This window comes from Nicotiana tomentosiformis, chromosome 6 (genome assembly GCF_000390325.3).
Source record: "Nicotiana tomentosiformis chromosome 6, ASM39032v3, whole genome shotgun sequence".
Lineage (NCBI taxonomy): Eukaryota > Viridiplantae > Streptophyta > Magnoliopsida > Solanales > Solanaceae > Nicotiana > Nicotiana tomentosiformis.
In genome coordinates, this window is record NC_090817.1 from 44,157,562 (window position 1) to 44,169,633 (window position 12,072).

Sequence of the window (12,072 nt, forward strand, 5' to 3'; positions counted from 1 at the left end):
ATTACATGTTGACAAAATATTCAATCATCACGTTCTTAAAAGTAAACATTTGAACCATTTATGTATAACATTCAACAACTTTCAAATTTAAGTCCTTTAAGATATAAAATATTTGCTCAACAGAAAAAAATTTCATTTATACCTTATGATATTCTGAGAGAAAACCTACAACTAGAAAAGATTGAATGTGAAAATCTAGTAAAGCTTATTAGTTTTTTTTCTTTACAAAATCTAACACCAAGATCAAACTATTTTTTTTGTTTCCCATACGGTGTCCTATACCCCATTAAAGCCCCGACTAATTGAAATTTGTGCCGTATTATGAGGTTTTTTAATTCTCAAAACTCGATCCCAAGATCGCTTGGTGGTTGGTCAAACTAAATTTTATCCATATTAGACTTGCTCCAAGTGCACCATAGGGCAAGTCGGATGTTAATTTAGCTCCTTGTTGGATCATTTTTTATCCATTACAGCAACGTTATTTCTTCCAAATTGGATTAGTATACAGAATTATACCAGCTCCTACTAAATGTAGCCAGCAATGGTTCTTGAACACTTTAGATTTTTGCCTTAAAATTTCTCTTACAAACCAATTCATTAGCATTCACTAGGCCCAAATACTATTTGGATAGAGAACGAATGGGGAGAAATTCAAAAAATAGCCATATTTACAAGTGGTAATTGAAAAATAGCCACAGTTTCAAAAGTAATCGAAATTTAGCCACTTTTCATATAAAGATAAATCTGAACGAAAACACTGTTCAAAATCCGGAAAATATTCCAGCATAATATACTGGAACTCCAGCATAATAAAACGAACTCCAGCATATTATACTGGAGTTCCAGCATAATATACTGGAACTCCAGCATAATAAAACGGTACAACATAATATGCTGTAAGTTCATACATAAGTGTTTCAATCTCCAGTATATTATCCTGGACCGGTCCGTGTTGCAGCAAAATAGTGGTTATTTTTCAATGACTTTACAAACGCTGGCTATTTTTGAATTAACCGTCCGAAAACTGACTAGCCCGTGCTATTTTTACGAACGAATATCTAGATTTTTTATTGAGCCCAAATTGTGATTGGTTCGAGTCATTTGACCCGCCAACTTCAAAATGTAGAGTGGCACCAAGTACAGAGTTAAGTTCACAAATACCTTGAAAGGAGGTGGTCTTAAACTTTTAACCTTTGGGGTAGGTCACTCAACCAATGGATAAAAGTTTAAGTTTAACAAGTTTTGCACCACAAGCAAAATTGTTAACCTTTGACTTTGCAGGTTTGCCCATTGGTTAGGCAACATGCCCCGAACGTCAAAAGTTAAAAGCACCCCTTATGGTGTCCTATTTTCTGGGGCAAGTGCAAAAACAACCATTTTATTGATGCTATTTAGTGATTAACCAACACTTATTTTGTCCTAAAATTTTAAATTAAAATTCTTAACTTCAGGACGATTCGGGTTATTTGTGTCCCAAAAAATTGAACTAGAAAACTGAAATTAAGGGCGCACTGAGTAATTCCTAAATAGTAATCCTTCAGAGTGACTACCTGGTGTCATTTCTATCCTATTTTGTCATTTTCTGATAGATATCCATTTTTAGCACCTCTATTTAAAATACGTTTACTTTTTAAAAATTATTTAAAATTTAGTCAATTTTAGTGATCTTCAAATTCTTCAAACTTAACCTCCTTTGTTGTTGTTGCTTCTTCTTTTTCATACCTTAGAGTTTGAACTTGGGCTCTATCAAATCATAACTTTAAACCTCAGGTTCGCAACTTTAAAATTGGAAACTCCAAATTCGTGATTTTCTACTCCAGACCTGCATGTTTGAAGTTGATTTTGGGCGGCTAAACTTTAAAATATTTATAAGTTTCGGCTATTCATTAAATAGGTCATAAGAAGGCTATTTTATGCACTTGGCCCACTTCAAACGACACTATTAATGGATTATCTTCTTCCGCCATGACAATTGAAGCACCACCACCACTCCTCCATAGCTTCCAACTCTCCCCTGAAATGAATCTGTAGGTTCCTCTCTCTCTCTCTCTCTCTCTCTCTCTCTCTCTCTCTCTCTCTCTCCATATTTGGAGTCTAAACCCCAGCCCCAAATTCTTGGTTGAGTAAGATTCTTGCTTTGTTTGTTCATACTAATTTTGATGGTTTTGCACTTTTATTTGATAATTTGCTCTAAGAAATTTTGACGGTGTGGTAATTAGCATATCAATTATCATGGAAGTAGCTGCAGTAAACACAATTCCTAGCTTCCAAAGACCTCCTTCCCATACCACAAGGAACAATTTCTTGCTCTTTGATCCTGCAAAGACTTCATTTTTAACTAGTAATCCAGGAATTAAATTATCCTCCAAGTTTCATATTCTATTCCACAAGACTTGTCGTTTAGCTCCCAATTCCTTAGGGACTAAAATATTAGTTGATAATAAACAAGAAGAAGAAAATCAGGAAAACCCGGCCAATGTGGACTGGGAAGCAAAGTTCCTTGGAAAGATGGACCCGTCTGAAGATGCTTTGCCTGAGAAGAAGAAAAAAAAGATAAACTCTAGATTGCTTAAGGATACTGAAACAATGGACTGGTGTATGAATGCTAGGAAAGTTGCTCTCAAGTCTATTGAAGCTAGAGGATTGACCCCTGTTATAAAGAGTATGGTTAGTGGTAATAAAAAGACCAAAAAGAAGAAAATAAAGTCCAAAGTTGATAAGCGAAACCCGGATGAAGAAATTGATGCAGACTCGGATGATGAAGATCTTGATTTGGATGCTGAAATTCCTCTAGGCAATGCAAGTCACCTTAAGAGGACAGTTAGTATGTTTGCTGATGGTATGTTTGAGGAACAGAAAGCTAAAACCATGGAAACGTTTGTCCAAAGGCTATCTGAGTTTGCAGGGCCATCAGACCGTAAGAAAGAAATTAGCTTGAATAAAGCAATTGTTGAAGCAATGACGGCTGAGGAGGTGTTGGAAGTTACTGCTGAGACGGTCTCAGCTGTTGCAAAAGGGCTTAGCCCTTCGCCTCTTTCTCCATTAAATATAGCTACAGCGCTGCATAGGATAGCGAAGAACATGGAGAAAGTTTCAATGGTTAGGAGTAGAAGATTGGCATTTGCTCGCCAGAGAGAGATGTGTATGCTTGTTGGCATTGCTATGACTGCTTTGCCTGAGTGCTCGGCACAAGGTGTTTCAAATATTGCGTGGGCGCTGTCAAAGATTGGCGGTGAGCTTCTCTATTTGACAGAAATGGATAGAGTGGCAGAAGTGGCGTTGACTAAGGTTGATGAGTTCAATTCACAAAATGTTGCTAATGTAGCTGGGGCTTTTGCTTCAATGCAGCATTCTGCTCCAGAACTATTTTCGGGGTTAGCAAGAACGGCCTCAGGCATAATCCACACTTTTCAGCCTCAAGAGATTGCTCAAGTCTTGTGGGCTTTTGCTTCTCTGAATGTGCAAGCTGGTCCCATGCTCGATTCTCTTGATAATGTTTTTAGTGATGTCAATCAATTCAAATGCAGCTTGAGTGAAGGTAAGCTACCTTATAGTAAAGAAAGGACAGCAGATGGTATTGCAGATGTTGAGTCTGGAGCTATTAACTCTCCCGTGCTAGTGTTTAATAGGGATCAGCTAGGTAATATATCATGGTCTTATGCTGTTCTTGAGCAGATGAATCGAGTTTTCTTTGCTAATGTATGGAATACTCTCAGCTATTTTGAGGAGCAACGAATATCTGAGCAGTATAGAGAAGACATTATGTTTGCTTCTCAAGTTCATCTTGTGAACCAATGTCTCAAGCTAGAGTACGCGCATCTTGACTTATGCCTTAAAGGTGAACTGGAGGAGAAAATTTGCAATGCTGGAAGGACAAAACGGTTCAATCAGAAGGTTACTTCCTCATTTCAGAAGGAGGTTGCTCGCCTTCTTGTCAGCACTGGACTAGATTGGGTAAGAGAATATGCAGTGGATGGTTATACTCTGGACGCAGTCGTTGTTGACAGAAGAGTTGCTCTTGAGATAGACGGCCCTACTCATTTCTCAAGGAACTCAGGTGCTTATTAATTTATTATCATCTGCAGACCTGTTAGTATCATTATTCATAAGTCTCCCAAAAGTTAAAAGGTAACATTTTCTCAAATAGGTAATGACATTACTACCTCCTTGCAGGAATCCCCTTGGGACATACAATGCTAAAACGCAGATATATCACTGCTGCTGGTTGGAGGCTCATATCTGTCCCTCATCAGGAAGTGAGTTTTGGCATATTTTCATTTTTGATCAGTTATATTTCATTGAGGTTAAGGCATTCTTATCTTAATATCTTAAGTTAATATCTTTGTTAACTACTTCTTACCTTCCCTTCATGCCTAAAAAAAGGGAGAAAACTGGTGGCCACATGAGAAATACTGAAGAATTTCCACCCAACATTAGGTTCACTTGCTCTCCTGTATTTGATATTTTCCACCCTCATTCATCACTTACTTAACGAGCAACTAAATGTCAAAGAAAAATAGACAGACAGATTCAGTGGCGGACGCACATGGTGGAAAGCGGGTTCAACTGAATCCGCTTCGTCAAAAAATAATACTGTGTATATGTATAAATTACGATTAAAGCTGCATAAATTTTGTATAAATATTTTATTTGAACCCACTTGACAACTACTATTTTACGACTAAAGTTATGTACTTCTAAGATTGAACCCGCTTGCACAAAATCCTGGGTCCGCCACTGGACAGATTGATGATATGTGTGATACAAACAATGCTTGCAGGGAGCAAGGGTCTGGGTTTAGCTTAATACCTCACCCTCTCTATCTTCGAAAAATGAGCAAACCAAGTGATAGCAAACCTCCATGTCTATTCCCTCAGTTTATCCCCTGATTCCCCTCATTCATTCATGAGGCAAGAGCCCTTAGAGTCAACAGGGGTAACCCTAGCTTGCCAATCTGTACGTTTTGAAGGGTGAGTAACCATGGACTTCCTAAAATGATTTTAAAAAAAATACCATGGGCTTCCTATGAGCCATTACCGAAAGTTCCATTTGCTAAGTGCCAAACCATGTGAAGTTGCATGTGTCCCCAGAAGTTTTCGGGTGTTATGGTCAACTTAAGAAACAAATTTTCTTTACAGCTATATTTTTGGAGGGAGAGGAAATGAGTTGTTAAATCATTCTCTTCTCGTGAGAGCTGTTTCGATTAATGAATAGCTCTCTAGGTGTTATTATGACAGTAGGGCAATTCAATCCAACGAGGAAAACTATTCAGAGCAGCTTCAATAATTAGATGTTGGTCTGACATTGTATTTACCTCCTTTATTCAGAGCAGCTTCAATAATTTGATGTTGGTCTGACATTGTATTTACCTCCTTTCTCACTTTATATTAACAATTTGTTAAGATAGGTCATAGACTCATACTCAAGTATGAAAGGACATCTTTTTTAGCATAGACGTAACAAAGGCAAATGATAAATTGACTGAGTGGTCCTTGTTGATTCTATTTTGCAGTGGGAAGAGCTCCAAGGAGGGTTTGAGCAGTTAGAGTATCTCCGTGGCATTATTGAAGGGAGCTTCAATGTGGAAATGGAAGATGGTCATTCAAGTATAGAATAGGGAAATCTATAGCTGTATTTTACTGTGCTTCAGTTGTTTGCTCTTCATTCCTCTGTCATATAGCAGATATATATTTCTCTTACTTTTCAAAGTGATATTGTACTAATGCGGTACTTCAATTTTTGATAGGTAGTATTTGTTAAACCACTTAGACGATTCATATAACCGACTCAAATAGATTATAATTGAGGTGTAGTTGATTGATTGAACAATATACACCACAAATACTAGAGTGAGATATATCAGCAACCTTTCTTGTCTTTATTTAACCTCAGAAAGCCTTTAAATCTAACAGAAGAATGTTGTTTGCTATAGTAAACTGCTGTCTGCAAAAGTTGTCACTTATATAGGCTGAGATGCTAGTCCCAATAAAAGCTGGATACTCTTAGTTCAGTGACATCTTTATATCTCTTCTGCACTTAGCTTGTTCAATGTACAGTGAGAACATAGATGCAAATGAAACCAGATCGATGACTTTCTGCATTAAGTTGATCATGTAATTACTCTCTTCCTCCGTCATTTAGACAGTAAATTCACTATTTGGGCAGACAATTTAGGCCTATATTGTTTTCTCCATTCTTTTTTCTCTTACCCATGGACAGTCACTAATGCTTGCATTATGATAGGTTGTCTATATCACACCCCTTGGGTTGCAGCCCTTCTCCGGACCCTGCGTGAACGCGAAATGCCTAGTGCACCGGGCTGCCCTTTTTTACCCGTGGACAGCTTACTTTGGGTGGAAGACAAGTGTGACTGGATTTAATTGTGAAGTCCTCTTGGTGGAGTATTACTGAGATCACTTCTGCTTAAAGATGGAGATTTATGAATTTCCTACTAAATATCAATCCTCTATGTTGTTGGGAATTCTTTAAAATGGTCTTTGAAGTTGTATGCTTGTAATAGAATTCATTTAAAAGATTAAGTTGTTAGATAGAACTACACAATTTTAATTATTTACTTTACGTCTTCAACATGTCCCCTCACTTGATTCTTTTTTTCATAGCTAAGCACATGGAAATTATTTTTTTATAATTGGTAGCGGTGAGACTAATACTCAGGACCTCTACTTGATTTGATATCATGTTGAATTGTGTGAGCATCTCATCTAAAAACTTAAATTGTTTGAGAGACTTACATAATTAATTTGAATTACTTAATTTATTTCTTCAAGAAAGTATGTGGATCATACTGCCTCAACAGAACCCACAAACCTTTTACTGTAGGATCAGAATTATTATATGGTGCAAACCTCCTTATGATTTTGCCAGTGGCCCTGAAGTTGCTGGCTTTTTATGTAGGTTTTTTAATATTTTCTTGCCGAGCCGTGACGTTATTCCTGTGTTTTTGAGTGTTCTTCAGCACTTGCAGGTTGCCAATAAGGAGATTGAGTTCAACTACTGGCATTCTATACGGTCGAAATAGATTTCGGCCTTCGTACGATCGATCGAGGTCAAAACGTAATAGATCGGAGTAAGACTTCGAGATGGGTTCCGAAGATGGTACAAACAAGCTTCGAGCTCGAGGGACCGATCTATGTCGAGCTCGATATCATTATCAAGCTCGAATCCAAATCAAACTATGATGCAAAGTAAAGTTATCAAGATTATGATTCAGAGACTGACCAACACTGACCCCGAATCAATGCGAGTATCCGAGTCAGAATCGAGCTCAAGTCAAGATCGAGAGCTCGAGTCAAGACCGAAAACTCGAGTCAATATCGAGCTCATAGACAAGAGCCATTGCAACCCCACTAGAGGAGAGAATCCTGGCAGGAATTATGGAAAAACTGATTTATCATGGGTCTCCCACTATATATTTTTAATTATATCTAAAGTAAGATCCCTCTACTACAAAGGGGATGATTATTTCTGTAAAGACCAAGTTTTTGCTTACATTGTAGTTCAAGCACTATATTCTCCTACAGTGAGGAGTTGTTCTTTTAAGCTTCATAAATTGATTCAACCTGCTCAATCCTAAAAATCTTCTTCTTTACAACCTTGTCTACTTTGTACTCTTTGCAATCCATGTTTGATATTTTCATTTATCCCTACGGTTTGTATTAAGCTATATCACATATCCTTAGAACTACGTACAAATTTAACTTTATCCGTTTTTCGGGTAAATAGTTTGGCGCCCACCATGGAGCTAAGGATAGCAGTGTTTGTTTAATACTAATCTGCAACACACACCAGTTTACGCTCGTCTTTTGAGGGTGTCTTTGACCTTGAATCAGCAATGCAAACCCTCAATTAATGGCTTTACCTACCGACAACGAAGCCGGCCTTTAAAACGAAACCAATAACTTGATGCCCAGGGGCGGAAGGCCGCTTATCGATGTCATTGAAGCTCGAGTCGAAGTACCTGAAGCTTGAGCCGAAGTACCGCTAAATGTCAACTCGCATGTGGCCTTTGAGACAAACCAACGTTCCGAGCCTGAAAATAGCATTAATGGCGGCACTCGATCTGCAGCTCGAGACTCCCATAATGTAGAGGAGAACGGAGTCAGCTTGCGTATGATCTTTGAAATGTTGCAAGCCCAACAGGTAGCGATAGCTCAGCTGCATAGCCAAACCCAGCTACGAAGCAGACCGGAGCCCAGTCCACCTCGAGAAATTGCCCACCGAACGGAGCCAGCCGTAGTAAGGTCAAATGAGTAAGAATCGGGGACTACTCCCGAAATTGCTAAAATACTTGAGGAGCTCACAAAGTGAATCGAAGCCAACGATAAGAAAGTAAAAATATATAATTCCAGGGTCAATCAAATCCCAGGGGCTCCGCCCATGATAAAACGGTTGGATTCCAAGAAATTTGTACAAAAGTCTTTTTCCTCGAGTGCAGCCCCAAAACCAATCCCCAAATAATTTCGTATGCCCGAAATCCCCAAATATAACGGAACGACCGACCCCAACGAATACGTCACTTCTTACACGTGTGCTATCAAGGGCAATGATTTGGAAGATGATGAAATCGAATCTGTGTTGTTAAAACAATTCGGAGAGACCCTGTCGAAGGGAGCAATGATTTGGTATCACAACCTACCGCCAAATTCCATCGACTCGTTTGCCATGTTAACAAATTCTTTTGTAAAAGCACACGATGGCGCCATAAAAGCCGCAACAAGGAAATCAGACCTTTTCAACGTATGACAAAAAGATAACGAGATGCTGAGGGAGTTAGTATCTCGTTTTCAAATGGAACGAATGGATCTTCCACCAGCCGCAGACGATTGGGCAGTTCAGGCTTTCACTCAAGGTTTGAACAAACGAAGTTCGACGGCTTCACGGCGGTTGAAGCATAACCTGATCGAATACCCAGCCATCACGTGGGCCAACATGCACAATCGGTACCAATAAAAAATTAGGGTCGAAGATGCTCAATTGGGGTCTGAACCCGCTGCTCGAAGGGATATTAATCGAGAACAAGGCCCGATCGGGGATCGATATCAACCATATAACAGAAACCGCAGAATCAGTGAATCAAGACATAACCTTGGACAAAATAACAAAAGAAATGATCGAGGTCAAGGGTCCCGGGGGCTGATGAACAGAGGTAAGTTCGGCAGGCCTGCCAGATCTAGGGAAGTGCCTCGGTTATCGGAGTATAACTTCAGCATCGATGCATCCGCCATCGTGTCAGCTATCGGACGCATCAAAGACACTAAATGGCCTCGACCCATGCAGACCGATCCTGCCTAGAAGAATCCCAATCAAATGTGCGAATATCATGGTACCAACGGCCACAGAATAGAAGATTGCAGGCAACTAAGAGATGAGGTAGCCCGATTATTCAACAAAGGGCACCTTCGAGAATTTTTAAGCGACAGGGCGAAGAACCATTTCAAAAATAGGGATTTCGGCAAGCAGAACGAACAAGAAGAACCATAACATGTCATTCACATGATCGTCGGCGGTGTCGATACCCCTCAAGGGCCGGTGCTTAAGCGCACTAAGACATCGATTGTGAGAGAAAAGCGATCTTGAACTCAGGATTACGCACCCATAGGAACTTTATCTTTCAATGATGAAGATGCAGAAGTAGTCATACAACCTCATAATGATGCACTGGTAATATCCGTACTTATGAATAAAACTAAAGTTAAGCGTGTGTTAATTGATCCAGGTAGCTCGGCCAACATCATTAGATTGAAGGTAGTAGAACAATTCGGTTTACAGGACCAGGTCGTACCTGCAACCCTGGTTCTAAACGGATTCAATATGGCATGTGAAACCACCAAGGGCGAGATAGTTCTACCGACAAACGTGGCAGGGTCCATCCAAGAAATAAAGTTCCACGTAATCGAAGGTGACATGAGGTACAACGCCCTTTTTGGAAGGCCATGGATCAACAACATGAGAGTCGTACCTTCGACCCTACACCAGGTCCTTAAATTCCCAACATCGAGAGGAGTCAAAATAGTGTACGGAGAACAACCGGCCGCAAGAGAAATGTTTGCCGTCGAGGAAGTGAATCCAATATCCTCGCCTTCGCCAGTAAAGGGATCGGGCTCAAAAGGGGAACGAGATACCAAATAGCAATCATAGACATCGGCCTTAACCCGACCAGATAATCAGAAGATCGACGAAGTTGATGATCAAAGGATCCCTCGATCCTTCGTGATTCCCGATGATTCTGACGCTACCAAATCAACGATTGAGGAATTGGATCAAGTTACACTAATCGAGCACTGGCCCGAACGGAAGGTACACCTGGGAACGGGATTGACCCCCGAACTCAGGAAAAAACTTATTCAATTTCTTATCGATAACATTGATTTCTTTGCCTGGTCCCATTTAGATATAACAAAGATCTCGCCCTAGGTTCAGACCAGTGAAGAAAAAGAGAAGACCCCAGTCCGAGGTAAAGCACGCATTCATAAAGGACGAGGTAACCAAACTTCTCAAGATAGGTTCCATTCGGGAGGTGAAATATCCCGAATGGTTAGCCAATGTAGTGTGTAGTGCCTAAAAAAGGGAACAAACTTAGAATGTGTGTAGACTATAAGGATTTGAACAAAGCGTGCCCCAAAGATTCCTTTTCGCTGCCCAACATCGATCGCATGATCGATGCCACGGCCGACGACGAGATCCTTACTTTTCCCGATGCCTATTCCGGGTATAATCAAATCCAGATGAACCCGGAAGACCAGGAAAAGACTTCATTTGTCACCAAATATGGAACATATTGTAATAATGTGATGCCCTGCGGGCTAAAACATGCGGGAGCTACTTACCAACGCCTAGTAAATAAAATATTCGAAGAACAAATAGGTAAATCAATAGAAGTTTATATTGATGACATGCTAGTTAAGTCCCAGCGCGCAGAGGACCATTTGACCCATTTGCAGGAAACGTTCGAGATTTTAAGGAAATACAACATGAAGTTCAACCCCGAGAAATGTGCTTTCGGGGTCGGTTCGGGCAAGTTCCTCGGCTTCATGGTGTCAAATCGGGGGATCGAGATTAACCCCGATAAAATTATGGCCATCGAAGACATCACCATCGTGGACAGTGTGAAAGCCTTACAGAGGCTAACGGGACGGATTGCAGCCTTAGGCCGATTTATTTCGAGAGCGTCAGATCGAAGTCACAATTTTTTCTCTCTACTCAAAAAGAAGAACGATTTCGCTTGGACCCCAGAATGCCAACATGCATTAAAGGAATTAAACGATATCTATCGAGCCCACCGCTGCTTCATACTCCAAAAAATAGACGAAAAACTTTGCTTGTATTTGGCAGTATCGGAAATCGCGGTAAGCGGTATCCTACTTCGAGAAGAGCAAGGTACGTAATTTCCCGTTTATTATATAAGTCGGACCTTAGGAGAAGTAGAAACTAGACATCCGCACCTAGAAAAACTGGCGCTTGCACTGATAAGAGCCTCTAGGAAGTTAAGACCGTACTTTCAATATCACCCCATATGCATATTAACCACTTACCCGCTTCGTAATATTTTGCACAAGCCCGAACTATCAGGACGATTGGCCAAATGGGCCGTCAAACTCAGTAGGTACGATATCGAATATCAACCCCGTACGACCATCAAGTCTCAAATTTTAGTAGACTTCATGGCCGATTTCATGCCAGCCCTCATACCTGAAGTTGAAAAAGAACTCTTGTTAAAATTGGGTAAATCATTGGGGGTTTGGACCCTCTTCAAAGATGATGCTTCGAATGTGAAGGGGTCCGGGCTTGACATCATGCTGAAACCCCCCACGAGTGGCATCATTAGGCAGTCTATCAAAACTTCTAGGTTAACTAACAATGAGGTCGAGTACGAGGCCATGATTGCAGGTCTCGAACTGGCCAAAAGCCTGGGAGCGGAAATGATTGAAGCTAAATGTGACTCTTTACTGGTAGTAAACTAAGTAAACAAAACCTTCGAGGTTTGAGAAGGCAGAATGCAGAGGTATTTGGACAAATTACAGGTAACTTTGCACCATTTCAAGGAATGGACTT

General features: G+C 40.2%; 1 protein-coding gene across 1 annotated transcript; it reads left to right on the forward strand.

The window, feature by feature from the left end:
• Nucleotides 1-1,949: 1,949 nt before the first annotated feature.
• On the forward strand, nt 1,950-6,600 carry LOC104121047 (RAP domain-containing protein, chloroplastic). Its single transcript, XM_009632942.4, has 4 exons — nt 1,950-4,057; nt 4,174-4,256; nt 5,513-5,606; nt 6,244-6,600. Exons 1-4 carry the CDS (start codon nt 2,233-2,235, stop codon nt 6,378-6,380), a joined length of 2,139 nt encoding a protein of 712 aa, XP_009631237.1. The 5' UTR covers nt 1,950-2,232; the 3' UTR covers nt 6,381-6,600.
• The last annotated feature ends 5,472 nt before the right edge of the window (nt 6,601-12,072 follow it).

What these genes read in the sequence shown, in the direction of transcription:
- LOC104121047 (XM_009632942.4), top strand. Translation starts at nt 2,233, where the DNA reads ATGGAAGTAGCTGCAGTAAACACAATTCCTAGCTTCCAAAGACCTCCT. An exon ending in TCATTTCTCAAGGAACTCAG is followed by an intron (nt 4,058 to 4,173) that starts GTGCTTATTAAT and finishes ACCTCCTTGCAG; the next exon opens with GAATCCCCTTGGGACATACA. An exon ending in TATCTGTCCCTCATCAGGAA is followed by an intron (nt 4,257 to 5,512) that starts GTGAGTTTTGGC and finishes TCTATTTTGCAG; the next exon opens with TGGGAAGAGCTCCAAGGAGG.